Below are 24,663 nucleotides of genomic sequence, written 5' to 3'. Positions count from 1 at the left end.
TGTTTTTCTGGAACTCTCTTGCTTTTTCTATGATCCAGCGGATGTTGGCAATTTGATCTCTGGTTCCTCTGCCTTTTCTAAAACCAGCTTGAACATCAGGAAGTTCACGGTTCACATATTGCTGAAGCCTGGCTTGGAGAATTTTGAGCATTACTTTACTAGCGTGTGAGATGAGTGCAATTGTGCGGTAGTTTGAGCATTCTTTGGCATTGCCTTTCTTTGGGATTGGAATGAAAACTGACCTTTTCCAGTCCTGTGGCCACTGCTGAGTTTTCCAAATTTGCTGACATATTGAGTGCAGTACTTTCACAGCATCATCTTTCAGGATTTGGAATAGCTCAACTGGAATTCCATCACCTCCACTAGCTTTGTTCGTAGTGATGCTTTCTAAGGCCCACTTGACTTCACATTCCAGGATGTCTGGCTCTAGGTCAGTGATCACACCATCATGATTATCTGGGTTGTGAAGATCTTTTTTGTACAGTTCTGTGTATTCTTGACACCTCTTCTTAATATCTTCTGCTTCTGTTAGGTCCATACCATTTCTGTCCTTTATCGAGCTCATCTTTGCATGAAATGTTCCTTTGGTATCTCTGATTTTCTTGAAGAGATCCCTAGTCTTTCCCATTCTGTTGTTTTCCTCTATTTCTTTGCATTGATCACTGAAGAAGGCTTTTTTATCTCTTCTTGCTATTCTTTGGAACTCTGCATTCAGATGTTTATATCTTTCCTTTTCCCCTTTGTTTTTCGCTTCTCTTCTTTTCACAGCTATTTGTAAGGCCTCCCCAGAGAGCCATTTTGCTTTTTTGCATTTCTTTTCTATGGGAATGGTCTTGATCCCCATCTCCTGTACAATGTCATGAACCTTATTCCATAGTTCATCAGGCACTCTATCTATCAGATCTAGGCCCTTAAATCTATTTCTCACTTCCACTGTATAAACATAAGGGATTTGATTTAGGTCATACCTTAATGGTCTAGTGGTTTTCCCTGCTTTCTTCAATTTAAGTCTGAATTTTGCAATAAGGAGTTCATGATCTGAGCCACAGTCAGCTCCTGGTCTTGTTTTTGCTGACTGTATAGAGCTTCTCCGTCTTTGGCTGCAAAGAATATAATCAATCTGATTTTGGTGTTGACCATCTGGTGATGTCCATGTATAGAGTCTTCTCTTGTGTTGTTGGAAGAGGGTGTTTGTTATGACCAGTGCATTTTCTTGGCAAAACTCTATTAGTCTTTGCCCTGCTTCATTCTGTATTCCAAGGCCAAATATGCCTGTTACTCCAGATGTTTCTTGACTTCCTACTTTTGCATTCCAGTCCCCTATAATGAAAAGGACATCTTTTTTGGGTGTTAGTTCTAAAAGGTCTTGTAGGTCTTCATAGAACCGTTCAACATCAGCTTCTTTAGCGTTACTGGTTGGGGCATAGACTTGGATTACGGTGATATTGAATGGTTTGTCTTGGAAACAAACAGAGACCATTCTGTTGTTTTTGAGATTGCATCCAAGTACTACATTTTGGACTCTTTTGTTGACCATGATGGCTACTCCATTTCTTCTGAGTGGTTCCTGCCCACAGTAGGTCTTCATAGAACCGTTCAAGTTCAGCTTCTTCAGTGTTACTGGTTGGGGCATAAACTTGGATTACTGTGATATTGAATGGTTTGCCTTGGAAATGGAACCCCTATCTTCTGCTCAGGACTTAACAGCGGATTTCTACTTAAATGGAAATTTATCCCTAGGAAATTTCATTGTACCACCTCTTCCGTTCTTCTAGCCAGGCAAGATCTTTCAGAACCTTGGTCTCATATCTCACACCTTGGCTGCCCCCTCAGCTTGGTCTCCATTGCCCATTTGCGTGCATTTTCACGTGAGTCCAGCTTGCCGCTCCAACTGCACCACAGGGATGGAGACCATAGGCTTTGGAGTCAGAGAGATTTGGATTAAACTCCTGGCTCCACCACTCAGCAAGTGAACAAACTTCTCTGAACCTGTGTTTCTTTATTGTAAAAAGGACATGGAGAAGGCAATGGCACCCCACTCCAGTATTCTTGCCTGGAGAATCCCAGGGACGGGGGAGCCTGGTGGGCTGCCGTCTATGGGGTCGCACAGAGTTGGACACGACTGAAGCGACTTAGCAGCACTACATACCTCATAAGCTGTTGTGAGGATTAAATGGAACGATGTGTGCATGAGGTCAGTAGTAGTGTCCAGCATTTAGTAAGCGTTTACTATTAATCATAGATTATTATTATCATAAGTCCTTTAAGGACTGAAGCGACAGCACGTGTTTCCTCTACAGCCCTAACAGGCTGCTGGGCATGCGGCAGGTGGCCAGGGGAGGTCAGGCTGCGGAGAGGCAGTTGGCCCTTTGGAAAGGATGTCAATCCCTCTAGGCACCTAAAGGGACTCTGCCAATCGTCACAGAAAAGTGCATTTTCAGTTGTGCATCTACATCTAAGAACTTCTTAAACTCCGTGAAGAAACAGTATTGTGGGCGTTTACAGAATCTGACCTGCTCTGGCAATTAAAGGTCACTGCCCAACATGAGAAACCCTCAGGCTGAAGAAGGCAGATAAGATCAGCTGCCTCAAACAGCATCTGCATGTCTGAACTGTGCGATCACTCAGCCCAGGAGCCCAGACTCATTTGTGATCTTCCACCTGCAGCTCAGGGCCTTGTACAAGTGTCGACAGGAGGACACGATTCTGGGACATGCTCCTGCTTCAACTTCAATAAAAACAAGAAAACGCCCATTGGGGTGAGGTCTCAACAAAGAAAAAAGGGCAGGGACTTCTGGCCACGAAACTCCGTCTGCCACCCCTCTGGGTCCTCACTTGCTCAGCTCCCGCTTGCTATCTCAGAGCGCTCTGAGCGGCTCTGGTATCACCCTTAGCTTTGAGCCACTTAAATTCTATGCCAGCATTAGGGATGAATGTTATCACACATTGAGCAAACCAAAGCATACATCCACCTCCACTCCTCATAAATTCTTCATCTCTTTGCAGAGCTGACCTGAAAGAATAAAATCAGCAATTGAGAGTTACTCCTGTGAAGCTGCAATGTTATTTTTTCCTAACTGATGCTGCTAGAAAGACTGTGGTCAGGCAAGTTACTGTTGGCTTCTTGCCACCGTGGAAAAGCTGACATTAAAACAGACCGACAACCTCCTCATCCCCAGGCTGCAACTCTCCTCAAAGGCTGTGACAAGGAAAAGGCTGGAAGGCTTCAGCAGTATCTAGAGCAGGGATTCCCAGCCTGCAGGATCTAATGCCTGATGATCTGAGGTGGATCTGATGCAATAATAAGAGAAATAAAGTGCACAGTAGATGGGATGTGCTTGAATCATCCTGAAACCATCCCCTTCTGCGTCTGTAGAAAAACTGTCTTCTAGGAAATAGGTCCCTGGTGCCAAAAAGGTTGGGGACCACTGAAAGAGAACTGATACGATACACACAGATGGAACACACACCAGAATCATGAGAGCTACTGTTGAAAAGCACGGCTGATCATCAATTTGTAGGTAAGAACTGTGTATATCAGACAGCCTGGACCTTAACACACAGGAGGCATGTGTTACAGATTTGTTTAATTAATAATTCAGATTCAGCTGCCATTCACTGAGTGCCAGCCATACATTTAAGCTCCTTTGAGGCCAAGTCATTTTACCACCAGGTCCTAAGAGGCAGAGATGAAATGCACACTCTGATTTGGCCTGGCTTTCCCACTGCCTCACAATGGCCCCTGAGGCGTGGGGTCTGTTCGAGGAGGAGGTAAACTGCACACACACCTGGTGGGCCGAGCAACCAGCTAACACAGCTGCTCCTGAGGCAACAGCCAGGCAGCAGGGCGGGGAGCCGTGGGTGTCAACTCCACTTGGAGGGAAAGAATAGTAACAAAGATAGTGTACGCGCCTGCATGCTGTCACGCACCATAAAACGTGGGAGAGGAAAAGGAATTTGTTAAAGTCATGGTATACTTTCTCCTTCCCACTTAGCATCACTCTCGGTAATTATTTCTGAAACGACATCACGCACTGCAGGACACAATTTATCTGAGAGGGAAGGATGAAACAACACTGGACGGCAGCAAACACAGCAGAATGCTCTGGGTTCCTGCTGAGGCCAATCATGAGGGCAGCATGTTTTCCTCACAGTGTGTGGGGAGTCACACATGTCCTTGCTCAGAAACAAAGCAGAGACTGCGCTTCTAGTCTGGGAGCTCCATGCCTTCCTTATGGATGGGGGAACGCATCAATGAACAAGGCTTCACGTGGATGTCGCTACCGCTAAAGACAACTGAAAACAGGAAACTTTTTGCAAAGGATAAAAGAAAAAAAAAAAAAAGAAAAAACACCTATCATCTATGTTAAATCCTCACTCCAGCTTTCTATCCAGAATTTATCCAGGTCACAGAATAAACTGATGATCACTGAGGTGTTACAGCCAGAAATAAAAATCGTGCCGGTTGAAAGGAAACTGCAGTAAAGACAGAGGCGAGGCAGTGGCAACAGAGCTGTCTGAGTACAACTTTTCTTTTGTGCAAAACATGAAACAGGCAGGTTGTTTCAGGAGATGGGAGAAGATGAAGGGCCCTTTGAGATGCAATGGCAACAAAACCTCTAATTAAAACGATATCTTAAAATTAAAACAACAAAATGCCACTTTGCTTATCAGATTGGCACAATTTTAAAAGAATGCAAATACCCAGTATGGAAATGGGAGAGCTCATATATTGTTGGTGGGAATGTAAACTTTTTCAGTATCAGAGATGCAATTTGAAAGTCCTATCAAAATAACTTTCCTGTTTATGCTTATAAATTTCAAACATATCTCAGAGAGAACAGCGTAATAGATGTTATCCACCAGTCACTCAGCTTCAAAACTTATCAACTTATAGCTCACCTCTCTTCAACTGTTCACCCACCCACTTTCCCCTCACTGGATTGTTTTGAAGCAAACTTCAAACACTATACACTTTCATCTCAAAGTAGTTCAGTAGATAACTCTTTTTTTAAAAACGACTTTTACATTTTATTATCATACCTAAAAAAAAAAATCACTCCTTAATATCATCAAATATCCGGTTATTGTTAGGAGTTCCCCCAACTGTCTTACATTTTTTTCTTTTTTACAGTAGGGTGGTTCATGTCAGAACCCAAACAAGGTCTGCCTATTGCACCTGATTGATACGTCTCTGACGTCTCTTTAATCAGTAAGTTCTCTTTCTCTTCTTTTTCTCTGCAATTTGTCTGCTCCTCACAGTGTAGACTGTGCTGACTGCATCCATGTGGCCTTATAACTTGTTCCGCTTTGTTGACTCTGCCTCCTATTCACTGGCAGTGAAGCCTAGAGACTCGATCAGATTCAGCTTTCATTTGGGGGGAGGAAGAGGAATACCTCCTATGTGGTAAAACACAAGAGGAGGCACACAAGACCAGGAACCCCATAATGAATTCTCTCTTTGTAGTGATGTCAACAGTGTTCAGGGGGGTGAGCTGGTCCATTCACTGCAAAGTGCCTCCTCAGCTTTTTCCTGATGACAGGAGATGAGAAATGGTGATGCTTTAAGCCAATCATCCCCTTTCACTTATTAGCTGGATGCTTCCGTAATGAAATTTCCCTCATCAAGCGAGGATATTCCGGGGGAAAGGCTGGATTCGTGCCCATCACTTACCACTTTTCCCAATAACACTGCGGTCTCCTAGCATCCTGAGAAAGTGACCAAAGAGTATTTCTTTTCCTATCAGTATGAACTCGTGGGTTTTAAATATACGTAATGTGTTTCAATCTATCAGAGATATTTTTCCTTTTTAATGGGTCAAATTGTACCCCCCATTTTGGCCTCTTCAGTTACATCTTGAGCTCTTTTCCCAGGACCCTGGAGAGAAGTTTTTATCAGTATTTGCTTCTTTCATTCTGATAAGACAGGATGTTTCAGGTAGATGTTTCAGGTACATCTCCAGCCCCAGAGCTAGAATCTGTCATTTTTCTAAGTAGCCCTGATTCCTCTCATTGGGAAGCTGTATTTAGAGACCACACAGAATCATTGCTACTGGACTGATGACTACATCCAAATCTTTCCAGTGGACAGAATTAGAAAACCTATTTTTAAGAGAAAAAAAATCCTGAGTTTATACTGATATTCTAATTCAAATTTAGGATTCAAACTTTTTATTTAACTTGTGAGATTTTTATATTTGTATCTTTCTTCACTTTCACAAAAATCTTAGTTCTTATATAATTTAAAATGTGAATATCTTTAGTCTCTATCATTTCTCTTTGGAGAATTTACTCTAAGGAAATAATCTGATATGACATCTATGAGAGCGTTCTGCATACTAGCAGAAAAGAAAGTAAGGAAGGGAGAAAGAAAGAACCTACATATACAAACAATCGACATTTTAGGAATCAGTGAACTAAAATGGACTGGAATGGGCAAATTTAATTCAGATGACCATTGTATCTACTACTGTGGGCAAGAATCCCTCAGCCGAAAAGGAGTAGCTCTCGTAGGCAACAAAAGAGTACAAAATGCAGTACTTGGGTACAATCTCAAAAATGACAGAATGATCTCTGTTCGTGTCCAAGGCAAACCATTCAATATCACGGTAATCCAAGTCTAAGCCCCAACCAGTAACACTGAAGAAGCTGAAGTTGAACCGTTCCATGATGACGTACAAGACCTTCTAAAATTAACACCCAAAAAAGATGTCCTTTTCATCTTGCATTCCATAGGGAACTGGAATGTAGAAGTAGGAGTAGAGAAACATCAGGAGTAACAGGCAAATTTGGCCTTGGAGTATGGAATGAAGCAGGGCAAAGGCTAACAGAGTTTTCCAAGAGAATATACTGGTCACAGCAAACACCCTCTTCCAAAAACACAAGACTCTACACATGCACATCACCAGATGGTCAATACCGAAATCAGACTGATTATAGTCTTTATAGCCAAAGATGGAGAAGCTCTATATAGTTAGCAAAAACAAGACCAGGAACTGACTGTGGCTCAGATTTGCAATAACTCCTTATTGTAAAATACAGACTTAAATTGAAGAAAGTAGGGAAAACCACTAGACCATTCAGATATGACCTAAATCAAATCCCTTACAATCATACAGTAGAAGTGACAAATAGATTCAAGGGATTAGATCTGATAGTCAGAGTGCCTGAAGAACTATGGACAGAGGTTCATAACACTGTACAGGAGGCAGTGATCAAGACTATCCCCAAGAAAAAGAAATGCAAAAAGGCAAAATGGTTGTCTGATGAGGCCTTACAAATAGCTGTGAAAAGGAGAGAAGCTAAAATCAAAGAAGAAAAGGAAAGATGTACCCATTTGAATGCAGAATTCCAAAGAACAGCAAGAAGAGATAAGAAAGCCTTCCTCAGTGATCAGTGCAAAGAAATAGAGGAAAACAATAGAATGGGAAAGACTAGAGATCTCTTCAAGAAAATTAGAGATACCAAGGGAACATTTCATGCAAAGATGGGCACAATAAAGGACTGAAATGGTATGGACCTGACAGAAGCAGAGAGGTGGCAAGAAGAGGTGGCAAGAACACACAGAGGGAGACCAGGAGTGGAGTCCAGCAGAGCTGCAGTGTGGTGGCTGAATGTAAAAAAAGTATCCACGGAGAACACCGAAAATTCAGTGGATTCAAAATCCATTAAAACTTCAGAGACAAAGATCTTACACGGAAGCAAATCAATGGACTCTGGAATATCCTTGGAAGAGAGTTACAAAATGATTATCTTGAAATGGGTTTATGTATAATAATCAATAATAAGAACTTCCACGAAAATACTGGCATGGCCTGTTGATCTGGTACAGACGTGGATGCAGCAAACCTCAGGGAAACCTTCACGAACTTGAAATATGAAGTCAGGATTAAAAATGTTCTTACGCGTAAAGAAATGTTGGAATTAATGAGCAACGTTTCTAAAGAAGACCATAGCAAAAGGAACAGGTTTATTTGCGTGCTTCTAAGCCACGGTAGCCTGGCGTGCTGCGATTCATGGGGTCGCAAAGAGTCGGACACGACTGAGCGACTGAACTGAACTAAACTGAAGCCATGGTGAAGAAGGAATCATTTTTGGAACCAATGGACCCGTCAATCTGAAAAAATTAGCAAGTTTCTTCAGAGGGGACTGTTGCAGAAGTCTGGCTGGAAAACCCAAACTTTTCATTATTCAGGTCTGCCGAGGCACAGAACTGGACTGTGGTATTGAGACAGACACTGGTGCTGAGGACAGCCTGTCAGAAAATACCAGTTGAGGCAGACTTCTTGTATGCATATTCTACAGCACCTGGTTACTTTTCCTGGCGAAACACAAAGTACAGATCCTGGTTCATCCAGGCTCTTTGTGAGATGCTGAAAAAGTACGCTCACAAGCTCGAGTTCATGCACATTCTTACTCGGGTTAACCAAAAGATAGCGATAGAATATGAGTCCTTTTTCACCGATTCCACTTTTCATGCAAAGAAACAGATTCCTTGTATTATGTCTATGCTCACAAAAGAACTGTATTTCTAATCACTAAGACATGGATGATTTTTGTTTTTAACTTGTATGCCAAGTGAGCAAACAGTGTAACTGGTACTACATTTTCCTCTCACCTCTAAATCTAACCTAATGACCCGGGTGATAACTTTGAAACATGCCACCTTCCTAGCAATAGAACTACTGTGCAGCTACCTCAAGCACAATTGGATAGTTGAGATTGAGTTTAATGAAGATGAAATAAAAATGGATTGTGGAAATCATTATGAGAAGAAAAAAAAAAAAAAGAAAACACAGAGGAACTATACAAAAAAGATCTTCATGACCCAGATAACCATGATCTGTGATCTGTGATCACTGTGATCACTGTGATCACTCACCTAGAGCCAGATATCCTGGAATTCGATCTGTGATCTGTGATCTGTGATCACTGTGATCACTGTGATCACTCACCTAGAGCCAGATATCCTGGAATTCGAAGTCAAGCGGGCCTTAGGAAGCATCACTATGAACAAAGTCTGTGGAGGTGATGGAATTCCAGTTGAGCTATCTCAGATCCTAAAATGATGATGCTGTGAAAGTGCTACATTCAATATGCCAGCAAATTTGGAAAACTCAGCAGTGGCCACAAGACTGGACAAGGTCAGTTTTCATTCCAATGCCAAAGAAGGGCAATGCCAAAGAATGTTCAAACTACCACACAATTGCACTCATCTCACACGCTAGTAAATGCTCAAAATTCTCCAAGCCAGGCTTCAGCAGTACGTGAGCCATGAACTTCCAGATGTTCAAGCTGGGTTTAGAAAAGGCAGAGGAACCACAAATTCAATTGCCAACACTCGTTGGATCACAGAAGAAAACAAGAATCCCAGAAAAGCATCTACTTCTGCTTTATTGATTACACCAAAGCCTTTGACTGTGTAGATCACAACAAACTGGAAAATTCTTCAAGAGGTGGGAATACCAGACCACCTGACCTGCCTCCTGAGAAATCTGTATGCAGGTCAAGAAGCAAATGTTAGAACTGGACATGGAACGACAGACTGGTTCCAAATTCGGAAAGGAGTATGTCGAGGCTGTATATTGTCACTCTGTTTTTTAACTTATGTGCGGAGTACATCATGTGAAATGCCAGGCTGGATGAAGCACAAGCTGGAATCAGGATTGCCGGGAGAAATATCAAGAACCTCAGATATGCAGATGACACCACCCTTAAGGCAGAAAGTGAAGATAAACTAAAGAGCCTCTTGATGAAAGTGAAACAGGAGAGTGAAAAATCTGACTTAAAACTCAACATTCAATAAACAAAGATCATGGCATCCGGCCCCATCACTTCACGGCAAATAGATGGGAAAACAGTGGAAACAGTAACAGACTTTTATTTTCTTGGGTTCCAAAATCACTGCAGATGGTGACTGCAGCCATGAAATTAAAAGAAGCTTGCTCCTTGGAAGAAAAGCTATGACCAACCTAGACAGCATATTAAAAATCATAGACATTACTTTGCCAACAAAGGCCCATCTAGCCAAAGCTATGGTTCTTCCAGTAGTCATGTATGGATGTGAGACTTGGACTGTAAAGAAAGCTGAGCGCCAAAGAATTGATGCTTTTGAACAGTGGTGTTGGAGATGACTCTTGAGAGTCCCTTGGTCTGCAAGGAGATCAAACCAGTCCATCCTAAAGGAAATCAGTCCTGAATGTTCATTGGAAAGACTGATGCTGAAGCTGAAACTCCAATACTTTGGCCACCTGATGCAAAGAACTGACACATAGGAAAAGACTCTGATCCTGGAAAATATTGAAGGCAGGAGGAGAAGGGGATGACAGAGGATGAGATGGTTGGATGGCATCATCAACTCAGTGGACATGAGCTTGCCAAGCTCCGGGAGTTGGTTAAGGACAGGGAAGCCTGGTGTGCTGCAGTCCATCCAGTCGCAAAGAGAAAGACACAATTGAGTGACTAAACTGATACAAACAATAGTTGAAGAATATGAATGATAGTAAATCCCCATAATAGAACACTGTAACGCCAACAAAAATGATGATACAGCTTTCCAGGATGTTATTAAAAGAAAAAAATATCAAGATGAAAGCTACTTTAAAAGAAAAAAAAAATCAAATAAAGTGGTTAAAAATACAATGAACTTGTAAATAAAAACACAAAACCCCAAACAAAATATCAGCAAACCAAATCCAAACATACAAGAAAAGGAGTTTATTATAGAAAGAAAGGCTGGCTTAACTTTTGAGGTGGTTTAGTCACTAAGTTGTGTCTGAGTCTTGAGACCCCAGTGGACTGTAGCCAGCCAGGCTTCTCTATCCATGGGATTCTCCCGGCAAGAATACTGGAGTGGGTTGCCATTTCCTTCTCCAGGGAATCTTTCTGACCCAGGGATCGAACTGGCGTCTCCTACATTGCAGGCAGATACTTAGGTGGATTCTTTACTGATTGATCCACTAGGTAAGTCTGTGACTTAACTTTTAAATATCAGTTAATATAATCTACCCTATTAACAATGAAGAGAAAAATCTCAACAGATTAAAAAAAAGCATTTGGTAAAAATCAACATCCATGAATAACAATCAACATCAATCAATAATAAACATTCATTAAAAACCATAAAGGGAGCTTTCTTCATTGACGTGTTCTTTTTATAAAAATCCTGCCTGCACGAGAGGACTTCCCTAGTGATGCAGCAGTTAAGACTCCATGCTTCCACTGAAGGGGGTGAAGGCTCAGTCCCTGGTTGGGGAACTAAGATCCTACGTGCCATGTGGTACAGCCGAAAGAAAAAAAAATCCCTGCACTAAACATCATTCTTCATAGTGAAGTAGTGAAAGTTTTCCCTCTGCAATCAGGAAGGAAAATGAGAAACCCTCACATCTACCGGCACCAACTCCATTCACTAATGGATTGGAGATCCTAGCCAGCAGAGCAAAGGGGAACAAAAGAAGAAATAAAAACGAAAGACGTAAGCTAGTCAGCAGAGCAAAGGGGAACAAAAGAAGAAATAAAAAGGAAAGACATAAATGAGCAAACATTACAAAATAGAAACAGTTAGAGACAGAGAACAAAGTTACTAGAGTAGCAGAGGGTGGGGGATGGAAAGAAATAGGTATGGCAAATTAAGGGATACAGATTCTTAGCTGCAAAATAAATGAGTCATCGGTATGAAAAGTGCAGTGTGGGGAATACAGTCAGTACACAGTATCTTTGTATGGTGACATGTTATAACTAGACATCCTGGAATATATGAAATATATAGGAAAAAATCACTATGTTGTGTAACAGGAACTAACCCAGTGTTGTAGGTCAATTATACTTCAAAACCAAATAAAGTAAACCCTGCGCTTCCATATGACCCAGCAATCCCAGTCCTGGGCATGTACTCCGAGAAAACCACAACTCAAAAAGACATCTGTATTTTTTTACTGCAGCACTATTTACAATAGCCAGGACATGGAAGCAACCTAGACATCCATCAACAGATGAATGGGTAAAGCAGCTGTGGTACGTGTATACAATGGAATATTACTCAACCATAAAAAGGAATGAAATTGAATCAGTTGTAGTGATGTGGATGAACCTAGAGCCTCCCATACAGAGTGAAGGAAGTCAGAAACAGAAAAACAAATATCGTGTACTAACGCATATATGTGGAGTCTAGAAAAATGCTACTGATGAACCTATTTGCAGGGCAGGAATAGAGATGCAGACGTAGAGACTGGCCTTACGGACACAGCAGGAAAGGAGAGGGTAGGAAGAACTGAGGGAGTAGCACTGATGTAAATACATCACTGTGTATAAAACAGATGGCCAGTGGGAACCTACTAGGTTCCCAAGCCGAGCACAGGGAGCTCAGCGTGGTGCTCTGTGATAACCTAGAGGGGTGGGACTGGGGGATGGAGGGAGGCTCAAGAGGGAGGGGATGTATTTATACATAGAGCTGATTCGTGTTGTTGTATAGCAGAAACTAATACAACTTTGTCAAGTAATTATATTCTAATTAAAAAAAAAAAAAAAAAACGGACTCATATAAAAAGAGATCATACATGTGGTTACCAGAGGCGGTGGGTGGGGGGAAGGGGGAATGGATGAAGGTGGTCAAAACATACAAAGTTCCACCTACAAAACAGGTAAGTCCTAGGAGTGAACCCCACTCCAGTACTCTTGCCTGGAAAATCCCATGGGTGGAGGAACCTGGTGGGCTGCAGTCCATGGGGCCGCTGAGAGTCGGACACGACTGAGCGGCTTCACTTTCGCTTTTCACTTTCATGCATTGGAGAAGGAAATGGCAACCCACTCCAGTGTTCTTGCCTGGAGAATCCCAGGGACGGGGGAGCCTGGTGGGCTGCCATCTATGGGGTCGCACAGAGTCGGACACAACTAAAGTGACTTAGCAACAGCAGCAGCAGGAGTGTAATGAATAGTATGATAAATAAAATTAACACTGCTGTGTGTTATACACAAAAGCAGTTAAGAGAGTAAATCCTAAGAGTTCTCATCACCAAAAAAAGGTTTTTTTTCGATTTTTTTTAAATTTTGGAGATGATGGATGTTCACTAAACTTACTGTGGCAACCGTTTCATGATGCATGTAAGTCAAATCATTATGCTGTACACCTTAAACTTATAATACATTGCTATATGTCAATTATATCTCAATAAAACCAAAGGGAAAAAAGATATAAGGACTGCAAAGAAGTAAAAATGTCAGTATTCATAGACAACATAATTATTTACCAAGAAAATTGAACTGTAACTTAGAAAATGAAATTTTTTAAAATTATACCATAATTTAAAATACCATCAAAAGACACCAAATATCTAACAGTAAATCTATTGAAAGACCTCTACCCATAAGACAATTTCTGAACTTTCATTTAAAACTCAGGGATACCGCTATATATAAAATAGATAACCAACAAGGACCTACTGTGTAGCACAGAGACCTATATTCAATAGCTTATAATAAGATACAATGGAAGAGAATGTAAAAAAAAGAATACACATATTTATACATGTATGTGCAACTCAATCACTGTGCTGTACACTTGACACACAACACTGTCAATCAACTATATTTCTATACAAATGTTAAAAATAGATAAATAAAATTCAGGGATAGAACATATTCACAGATTAGAAGACTTAATATTAAATAAGATGTCAGTTTTTCACAAACTGACCCATAGGTACAATGAAATGCCAATAAATTTCCCATAGGACTTTGGTGGAAACTTCCAGGCTGATTCTACAATGTGTATGGAAAAGCAAGTGAAATTGTTGTGAAAGTGAAAGTCGCTCAGTCGTGTCCAACTCTTTGCGACCCCGTGGACTATACAGTCCGTGGAGTTCTCCAGGTCAGAATACTAGAGCGGGTAGCCTTTCCCTTCTCCAGAGGATCTTCTCAACCCAGGGATCGATCCCAGTTCTCCCCCATTATGGGCAGATTCTTTACCAGCTGAGCCACCAGGGAAGCATGGAAAAGCAAAGGGACAAGAAACTCTTGAAGAACTTAGTAGAGGTGGGATCACACTCCCGGATAAATTGTGGTACACTCATAAAACTGAACATGATACAGCTATAAAAACAGAAGGAGAAATAACCACAGCCACACCAAACAGCATGAACTACACGACTCTCCCAAGCACAATGGTAAACAAGAGAACAAAACAGAAAGGAAACCATACTAAGGGATTCCACTTACATAAAGTTCAAAACAATGGAAAACGAGTCTAAGGTCTGTAACCTTTGGCGAGAAGGGAAGGAGCAGTAATTAGCAGGAAGCATAAGGATGGCTTTTAGGAGATGGGGTGTGTGTGTATGTGTGTGTATCTGACTCTTTTTGACCCCACAGATTGTAGCCCACCAGATTCCTCTGTCCACGGAACTTTCCAGGCAAGAATACTGGAGTGAGTTGCCATTTCCTACTCCAGGAGATCTTCCTGACCCAGGTATTGAACCTTCATCCCTTGCATCTCCTGCATTGGCAGGCAGATTCTTTACCCTGAGCCAGCTGGGAAGCCTTTAGGAGATGGTAATGTTCTGTTATTTAATCTGGGTGTTGGTTACAAAGTATGCTTACTTCATATCATTGCATTACTGCTTATAATTTTTTGTACTTTTCTATGTATATGTTCCTGTGGTCATATATGGATGTGAGAGTTGGACTGTGAAGAAGGCTGAGCACCGAAGAATTGATGCGTTTGAACTGTGGTGTTGGAGAAGACTCTTGAGAGTCCCTTGGACTCCAAGGAGATCCAACCAGTCCATTCTGAAGGAGATCAGCCCTGGGATTTCTTTGGAGGGAATGATGCTGAAGCTGAAACTCCAGTACTTTGGCCACCTCATGCGAAAAGCTGACTCATTGGAAAAGACTCTTATGCTGGGAGAGATTGGGGGCAGGAGGAGAAGGGGACGCCAGAGGATGAGATGGCTGGATGGCATCACTGACTCGATGGACTTGAGTCTGAGTGAACTCCAGGAGTTTGTGATGGACAGGGAGGCCTGGCGTGCTGCGATTCATGGGGTCGCAAAGAGTCGGACACGACTGAGCGACTGAACTGAACTGAACTGACTGATGTATATGTTATAGTTTAATCAGAAAGCTTAAAAAAATGATAAGGAAATATGAGGGACACAAAATAAATTACACAAATAAAATGGAAAAGAATAGATGTAAAAATGATCAGAGAAAATGTTAGGTTCAGAAAGTAAAACCAATATACTCACATTGATATTCCTGGGAAAATGAACACATCCAATGAAACTAAAAAGATATTCAAAAATCTAATAGATGAAAATGTTCCCAAAATAGAGTCTTAACCTATCCATCAAAAGGACACACCCTGTCCTAGGGAATTCTGATTCACGTGCTGGTGAAGTCACTAGACTTCAAAGAAAAACTTCAAGGATAAAGAAAGACTCAAACAGGCATTAAGATAGAGAAGGAATGAGGAAAATAATCAAAATTAGACTCAAGATTTCTACAAAAGTAAATGCTAGGAGATAATAGAGAAGAATTCTAAATAGCTGTGGTTACTGAATAGAACAGAAATGTATTAGTTATAATAATAACACAACAAATCCCAAACAGTGAGGGAGAGAAGCGGGGGAAGGACCAGTGTGCTGAGTCAGGTTATCACAGCAGGAGGTGAAGCCTGAGGGGACCAGAGCTCAAGGCGGGTTAGGAAAACATGAGTAAATTAAGTTTAAAGTATTTAGATTAATAATAGCATTTAGGGCACAGTTTTCCCCTGTTTATCTTTTGTCTGTTTTATGTCTGAAAGAAGTCTAGAATAATAGTTACCAACTGTAAGTTAATGAGGATGTTTCTGGGCAGAAATATTGTTTCGGTTTTTATGTACTTTCTTTTTTGCATTACTTCAACTTTTTTATGAAAAAAAATCATTACTCTAAGAATGAGTAAATGAATTAATTATCTAGAAATACAAAGGCATTTCATTTTGTTTTTCCTCTTCAGATGTAAAAATGAATTAAATCTAGCCATTGCTTGTTTGGTAGAATCAATAAATATTCACAGAAATGAACATGATTTGTCTTTATCAAGAATATACTTAATTAGTACAAAATTACTAAAATAAAATAGCAACTCTGCTACAAAATATTTGTGTCTCCCCAAATTTATACATATGTCCAAATCTAACCCCCAGTGTGAGGAAGTTAGGAGGTGGGGCCTCTGAAAGGTGATTGGGTCATGAGGGTGGAGCCCCTATGAGTGGGATGAGTGCCCTTCTACAAGACCCCAGAGGGCAGCATCGCCCTGTCTGCCATGGAGGGCACAGCAAGAAGTCAGCCATCTGTGAATAAGAAGAGGGTTCTCACCAGACAACAAATCTATTGCACCTTGGTCTTGACTTCCCAAACTCCAGAACTGTAAGAAATAAATTTCTGTTGTTTATAATCCACTCAGTATATGGTAGGAGCTTCCCAGGTAGCTCAGCAGTAAAGAATCTGCCGGCCAATTCAAGAGACACAGGAGATCCCGGAAGGAAATGGCAACCCACTCCAGTATTCTTGACTGGGAAATTCCTATGGACGGAGGAGCCTGATGGGCTACAGTCCATGGGATGGAAAAGAGTTGGACATGACTGAGCAACTGAGCAAAGGCACATATGCTATGTATGATATTTTGTTATAGTAGCCCCAATGTACTAAGACAAACTCTCATTCAAGTTGACAGACCTCACAAAATTGTAGGTCACTAGCAATCAGGAATAAATTCAACCGTAAGTGATACGACAAAGACTCCTGATTTTCTCTAGATTCCATAAATAATATTAACCCAAATACTGTCCACTTTTCAAATTTTAAAATATAATTATCCAAGGACTTCCCTGGCAGTCCAGTGACTAAGACTCTGCACTTGCACTGCAGGTAGCACAGGTCCAACCCCTCACAGAGGAACTAAGATTGCACACGCTGCACAGCACAGTCAAAAGTAAAACAGAATAACAAAGCCCCATTGATTTAAAACGTACTAATAAAATAAAATGGAAGTATCCAAATCACCTACTAAGAAATCTGAAAAGCAAAAAGTGCTTACTGATGAGTAAGCTTACTTAAAAATCACTCATGACACTCAGTGGTACAGCTGAATAACAGTCATACTAGCCATCGTGAAAATACAACTATTTGGAGTCACATTCTTTTTAGGGTAGGACTGACAATTGTTAAGCTTGTGTACCTTCTTTATCACTTTCACAACCAGAAGAAAAATAAGGAAGACATCCCTCAAAGTCAAGCAGGATATATTAGAAATAGAGGTAAAAAAAAAAAGAAATGTTTTTAAAGAAAACCAAGAAGAATCTCAATTCTCAGAAACTAAAAGGGAGAAAGTTGCCATTAAGGGTATAGGCAATTTAAGCAGGAATTTTACCCCAATATTTTAAAATAGATTATCGTACTAAGTCAGAGAAAGACAAGTATCATATGAGATCATATATGTGGACTCTAAATGTGATACAAATGAATTTATTTACAAAACAGAAACAGACTCACAGACTTAGAAAACAGACTTATAGTTACCAAAGGGGAGAGAGGGGTGGGCATAAATAAAAAACAGATAGACGACAAGATCCTACTATATAGCACATGGAACTATATTCAGAATCCTGTAATAAACCATAAAGAAAAGAACATTAAGAAAGAATACATATAATATAAATATAGAGATAACTGAATCACTTTGCTCTACACCTGAAACTAACACAACATTACAAATCAAATGTAAGTCAATAATCAAAAAAAAAAGAACAAGTACTAAAATGTTTCCGAATTTCCACAGGCACTTTTGAAACTCAGGATTATTCTTTGGAGCTTGGACCAATACCCAATTAATATCCTTATTTTAATTTAATGCTTAAATTTCCCTGACAGATCATTTTTGTATTACCAAAGTATTTCAATACACACTGGTTGGAGTGTGTTAATGTCGTGTTCTGCTTTGTCTTCATTAACAGACATCGAGAATATTCTAAACACACGAGACACAGACTTTCAGAGAATGCGCAGTGCAGAGGGTTGGGGGTATTCCAGGAGAGGGTACCTTCATAATATTACCCTGAAATAACAAGAAGGCAAAAAAGCAACTCATTACCTGCTGAGCTGTAGCATCCTGTTGGACATAAGCTACTTGGCCTGGGTCTGTAAACAGCGTCTAAACAAACAACAACGACAAAAACTTATCAATAGATCTTTAGACAGCTTGTCTGTGCAGGAAAAATTATCCTACTGCTAAGCACCAATTCCTGAGAGAGTTTCTGTCAAATAGCTAGTAATAATCTTTCATTAATAAAGAAGATGAAGACAGTAATCCTATATTTTGCTAAAGCCTTTCATTTATATGTCTTCAAAGAGATTGTAAAAGCTAACCCTCTCCATTGGCTAACACACTGCACACTTCGTGATTTTACTCTAAAGCAAAGCCTCTCCTGAGATTGAATGTCACAGTTAATTAAAAAGGCATTCCGTGAACAAGGGGGCATGCATTCTCACGTAACACTCTGTCATAGGGGTAGACTTGCAATTAAATGAAAATGGTTGGAGATACACTAACAAAGAGAAGAATACTGTATACCCAAGGATTACAACTCCTTCCAATGTAAATGCACACTCAGCAGATGTAGAAAATAAATAAATAAATTGCATTTAATGTTCCATAGACTCTTTTTTGGATAAAGCCAGTAAGATCATAATTTTCAAAGTTCTCATTATAAACATTATTTGGCTGACAGTCATGATAACTAAAGAAGGAAAACCTTCAAAATTATTTTAGCCAGGACACCACAAGAAATCTCCAATCCAAAAAAGTATTCTTTGCTCTAAAACTTTTAAATGACTCTAATTTGCCTAAGGCTTTAGCAAATTTATGGTCATAGGAACCATGGTTAAGTGCTGATTCCAGAAAACTATAAAAGAGAATTTTAGCGAGCTTCTGATTTCTTATATTTGACGTTTAAAAACTATCATAACTCAGACATTTAGTAACATAGTAATGATTTAAAAGTCGGGCACAGGACATTCTTTACATAATCTAGATGTTCTTATTTCAGTACAGCTGGGGGACTAAAACTGAGAAGGGCTATTCCAAAAGTAACATCTGACTATCAGGCAATTTTACCTTTATATAGACTTGAAAGGCATTTATTAGGTGGGTCTCATTTCTTCTTGGGAGTACTTTGGGTCTCCTGATTAAATATTGCATGAGGGCAAATTTTTATTACCAGGATCCTACTACAAAAACTACGGAACTGGGGACTTCCCTGGAGGGCCAATGGTTAAGACCACCTTCCAATGCAGGGCTGCAGGTTCAGTCCTGGTTGGGGGAGCTAAGATCCCACATGCCTCTCAGCCAAAAAACCGAAAGCATAAAAACAGAAGCAATATTGTAACAAATTCAATGAAGACTTCAAAAATGGTCCACGTTAAAAAAAAAATTTTTTTTTAACAAAAAACAATGGAACTGATTTCTAATATATTTTAAAGTGCTATGTACATTATAAAGTGCTAAAAATACAAAGTAACATTTATATATTGGGGGATATTCCTGTTATGCATTTGGAAACCAACACTCAGAGTCACTAGCAAAAAAAATGAAAGCAGTTATAATTGTACAGCTTTTACCCTCACTTCTATAACAGTCCTAAAAATCAATAAATTATTAGTAAATAGCCGTTAACAAGCTAGTAGGATCCCTCACTTACACGTTTAACTGAAATAATGTGCATGTTTCCACTGAGATTCATCTTGATTAAATTACACAGAAATAAATGCCATGTTTGGCCTGGTTCTTGACACTTAGGAAAAGTAACAGGCTGATAATCTTGTTTATAATAATAATCAATCGATATCAACAGTCAGTGGGGAAAAGACCTCATTCCAGGTTAGTGCTCTAACTCCTTATATTTAACATTTAATTTAAATAAATAAACCACATCTTCCTTTGCCACGATGGTTATAAGCTCCTTGAGAGCACACATCTTATCTGCATATTTCCTGCATCAGCTGGCAGCAGCACAGTGACTGGCAGAGCGTAAACCTAAGGGCTGAATTAACAGATTAACAAACAAGCCATCAACCATGGTCCCAACGTGCCTGCGCAGCTTCCACGGGATGGATGTAGACCAGTGTGTGCTGAGGACCATCCACGGAGGCGTAGGAGGCACCATCTGCCGTGTACACCACCTGCTGTGGCGGACGGACCTGGTCATCGGTGTAGACGATCTGGGCCACAGTTCCAGCGTCTGGAACAAAATGCACCTGGGCAAAAAGCAGCAAGTACAAAGTGATCACCCTTGTGGAAGCCACCCTGTAGCACAAAGACGGGGAACTGACCGAGAACACCACACACTTGCATTCCTAAAAGATCCCCATGAAAGGAGAACACGATGAACGAATGGATCATCTGTGCTGAGTCAGTGACTTGGCAAAGGGATCCAAGGACCTTCTCATTGACTTTTACTTAATATTAGGCAACCGATTTAAACACCCCTTTGCTTCAAATATCAACTGCAGGTCTCTCTTTTGGGGCGTGCTGAGAAGAAACGTGGCAGAAGATTCCTGATGGACAACACTACCAAACTACAAAACACGGATTATTCTGTAAGGTGGAAAAATATGTCAAGACTCAAAAGTCAGTTGCTTTCAACATGTCATAAAAATTCCACTTTCTAACAAAGAGTGCCTTTTGGCAAACACAGTAAAACAAGGTCACTTGCTTTCGTACAAATTCTTCTGTCCTCCACCGCTGTTCTGTAGGCAAGGGGTGAATGTCTGCTGACTTGGTGAATGTAACAGAACTTTTCTTTGCCAAGTAGGACACAAAAAATTCTGAGAATGTACTTTTCAGGGGTTTTGGATAACTATTTCAGTTGTCACCAGGGGAAATAATTTTCTGTCTATGAAGAAGTAAAGCAGAAACTGATTCTGTAAAGTGCTTTCTGAGCAGTCAGCTTTGGAGGTTTGAGTTCCTGCAGGTTGGCACACAGCCTAGTGTCTGATATTGAAGGTACAAAGCAGATGGTCAAAGCACGCATTTGGGAGAGAAATAATTTATGTGCTGATATTGAAGTCAGGCCCTCTTAGGTCGGAATCTTTACTCATACTGTCTTGGCTTTACACATAATTTTTTACTTCAGTTTTTTCCAGTGGAGAACAGATCCCAAAGATGACATAAGCTAATTCAACCCACAGAAAGAAAACTGGAGACAAGATGCAGTCAAGCACCATGTAAATAAAACAGACTTCCACTTTAGCACTAAGTGATCACCCCAGCTTCTACATAAATCTGCTCTGCCCATGAAGATACAATTTGCACAAGAACTGGGCTTCTGAAATATCTGTGCAATTTTAAGTGCTGCAAGATAATTTTGTGAGTTTAGATTTGTTCATTAACATCAAAATCTTTAACTAGTCTCAGTGCTTAAAAAAGAAAAAAAATTTTTTCCTTGAGAGTTATCCAAACTCTTCAACTTGGTCTTCATCACCAAGTACTTGGCTAAACCAGGATTCCTGGATGGGGGAAGAAATATTGCAAGGATGGGGTGCAACAAAGGATGCTGAGCTCTGCTGCCTACTGTCTGATTACCTGCAAATGTGGACCCTATTTATTAATGGACTACATTTTTCTTTATAAACAAAGTACCCCAAAATATATAGCTATATGAAAGTAGCCTTCCAGATAGCTTCCATGAGAACCAAAACAGCATTCTGAATTATTCTGCTGGAAGCTTCTCTGGTACCTTTTTCTCAGTATTCAGACACAGACTTTTAAATCATATCTGATGACTGATTTTATGTACTGTAACATTAGTTATACTATGTAAATCAAACATAATATGTGTATTTAAAGGCTTCAATATAAAGTTTCTGATTACTTAGCAACTGAACAACTATGGTTATGTAATTTGATGAAAATGAAATTACATATATATTATAATGCTATACAATGAAGTTTCATACTTTGGTCACATATAAAATGTGGCTCCCTATGACTGCTGACTCTTACCAAAATTCAAATCCATACCAAAAACGCAGAGATTCACTTTTGCTAAGGACAGTCAAAAGAATGTGTAGCTGGTTAGTAGAGCGATATCTGAATAAATGACTAACCTCCAGAGCTGTTGATTCACTGGGACAACTTTCAATGAGAAGTTTACATTCTGAATTTGAAAAGAAAAGGAAAAGCCACTCACTTTATAGACATACCTTGTACTTCACTACACACAAAAAATCAAAACCCTTTCCTGGATAACATAAAAGAAACCCTGCAGTTTGAAGCTTTCACCATGAAATAAAATGGAGCAGTGAAGAGGATTATGACAGTAAGTTGGGGGAAAGGCAGAGAAGCCCATGGGTGGTATGTAGCTTCTTGAAATCACAGCGACCATGCAGATGGAGGATTCGAAGCGCTGAAATGCTGCCCATTCCTTGAGTACCACGTCTGCCCATCAGCTCCCTCCTTGCCCCACATCACTATACAGGAGCTGCTATTTCTCTAGCTGTCAGCAAACTCTACCAACTAAAACACCGCGGTCAGTGCCCAGCTGGGAGAGCACTTTTCACCTGCGCAGCGTTCTCCTCGTGCTCTGCAGCCGGGGGCCACACGTGTGAGCCTTCATCTTTGGAATCCATCCCCTCTCGGCTGGACAGCGGCCCAGGCACCTAGAGTTGTGCAGGGTGAAGGACAGTCATCTGTCTCCCATGCACGTGCTCGTCAGGGACAGGAAGGCCTCTCTGCAGCGTGCCTGAGAAAAAGAGAACAGGACCCAAGACTTAAATACATGAATGTGTTTTAATAAGTTACAGTCTCAGCCACAAAGAGGAAAAAAAAAAAAGAAAGCTTTGTAAGAGATAACACACCTGGGCAAAAAAGGTGAAAATGGAGAAATTATATGTAAAAATGACACAATGTACTGCATGCACGTTCTGCTCTGGGCCCATGCCAGGTGGATGGAGCCTTCATCACACTGAGTGTGGTCCCTAGTTCTCCCCAGGAGGAGGATGACAAGGCCCCCAAGTCAGTCAAGCGCTGGGCTGACACCAAATCTTACTGCGGCTCAGCCAGCTCGTCCCTGTTTGCACACCTGTCGAGACACTGACTTCCTATACCACCAACTCAAAATGAAAAGCAGCATAATAAAAGTCACAAAATAAGGGAAAATGGCAGGTGGAGGGAGCCAAATTTTCTGGGCCACAGTTTGGTGAATACGGATACCAACTCTGTTTCCTATGGAGTCAATACAGGAGTGATGAGCTGGCAAATCAAAGCCTCACTAAACATCAATGGGCACAAAACCTATATCTTGAAATATGACTATTTTCCAAAACAGATGTTGTAATCAATCTTCCCTTCTGATGACGATAAAACACTGATGGTTTAAAGGTCACGTGAGATCTGCTGTTTAACAGGGCAGCCGGGCCTGATACACCTCCTTCTGCTGGCCCAGCAACTGGCATCATAGACAGGCAAGGCCAAGCTGCTCAGAACACCACTCAACTAAAGATGAGAAGGACCACTGCCCAGAACCCTGCCAGAACTTTCTCCACCGTGAAATAACCTGAGAAACATTTTGAAGCTATGCACCAGAATAAGGCCTATGGAAGAAAAGAAACTGGGACACACAGCCTCGGGGTGTCTGGGATACAGAATGGCCACGTCCGAACCACCTGGGAGCCTCTCGGGAGCCAGGGAGGGGCTCGGTGCATCACTAGCATCCTCATCCCAACAGAAGCCGCCCCACCACACACACTTGCCCTGCACCCTCCAGAGGATCCTGCAAACAATGCCCCCATCAACAGCAGGTGACTGTAAGCAAAGGGGCTGTAATGTTCTCTATCTTGTATCTAGACTGGGGTGGCGGATACATGGGGAAATCACATGTAAAAAGCCATCAACCTATTCAGTTAAGAGGTGAATTTTATCATGTGTAAGTTACACCTACAATGTTGCCTTTTTGTTAAGCATATCTTCCTTATATAGTAGTACTATTTAAGCATACATAAAAAGATAGTGAGGGTGAGTTGTACAGTATGTGAATTAAACTTCAACAAAGTTGTTATATATTTTTTAAAAGGAACAAAAATATTAAGAAACTCAGAGGAATGTCACCAATAATATAAAGAGCTACAGGAAGATAATCACGAAATTGTACAAAAGGAGATAAAAACTGTACAAGAGGCCCCATATTATAAAATCAGAAAATGTTCCACATTGGAAATGTTTAATTCTTTTTTATTTTGAAATAATTTCAGATGGAAAAGCAGCAAAAATAGTACAAAGAATTTCTGTATTTCTTCACTGTTCCCCCAAATGTTAACATTTTACCAGGTTTGCTTTATTATTCTCTCTCCTCCTCTTTCATCCTCTCTCTCTCTTTTCCATCTTTTTTTAACTATTTGAGAGTAAGTTGCAGGCAAAAAAACTCCTTTACTATTAAATTATTAAGTGCCTATTTCCTAAAAGAAGGATATTTTCTCACAGAACGACAGTACTTCTATCAAAATCAGGATATTAACAGTGCTATTATCTAACTTACAGACCACATTCAACTTTTGCCAATTGTCTGATTACCGTCCTTTGCAGAGAAGGAGAGCCCTCTTTTTCTGGCCAAGGGTCCACTCTGGCCTCATGCACGGC

At 40.6% G+C, this 24,663-nt stretch overlaps 1 protein-coding gene and 1 pseudogene across 2 annotated transcripts in view; one reads left to right on the top strand and one right to left on the bottom strand.

Moving 5' to 3' along the window:
* PRDM10 (PR/SET domain 10) overlaps positions 1-24,663 on the bottom strand; it is a 99,803-nt gene that overhangs the window by 43,556 nt on the left and 31,584 nt on the right. For both annotated transcript variants that reach the window (XM_027531559.1, XM_027531560.1), the window contains exons 2-4: positions 22,590-22,771; positions 20,121-20,285; positions 18,124-18,183 (exon numbers count right to left, since the gene is read on the bottom strand). In XM_027531559.1, coding sequence (XP_027387360.1) covers positions 18,124-18,183; positions 20,121-20,285; positions 22,590-22,658 — 294 coding nt within the window. In that variant the 5' untranslated portion in view covers positions 22,659-22,771. The remainder of the gene's footprint in view (positions 1-18,123; positions 18,184-20,120; positions 20,286-22,589; positions 22,772-24,663) is intronic.
* On the top strand, positions 7,496-8,786 carry LOC113885843 (annotated as a pseudogene).

Source organism: Bos indicus x Bos taurus, chromosome 29 (genome assembly GCF_003369695.1).
Source record: "Bos indicus x Bos taurus breed Angus x Brahman F1 hybrid chromosome 29, Bos_hybrid_MaternalHap_v2.0, whole genome shotgun sequence".
Lineage (NCBI taxonomy): Eukaryota > Metazoa > Chordata > Mammalia > Artiodactyla > Bovidae > Bos > Bos indicus x Bos taurus.
This window is presented reverse-complemented; position numbering and strand designations above follow the sequence as displayed.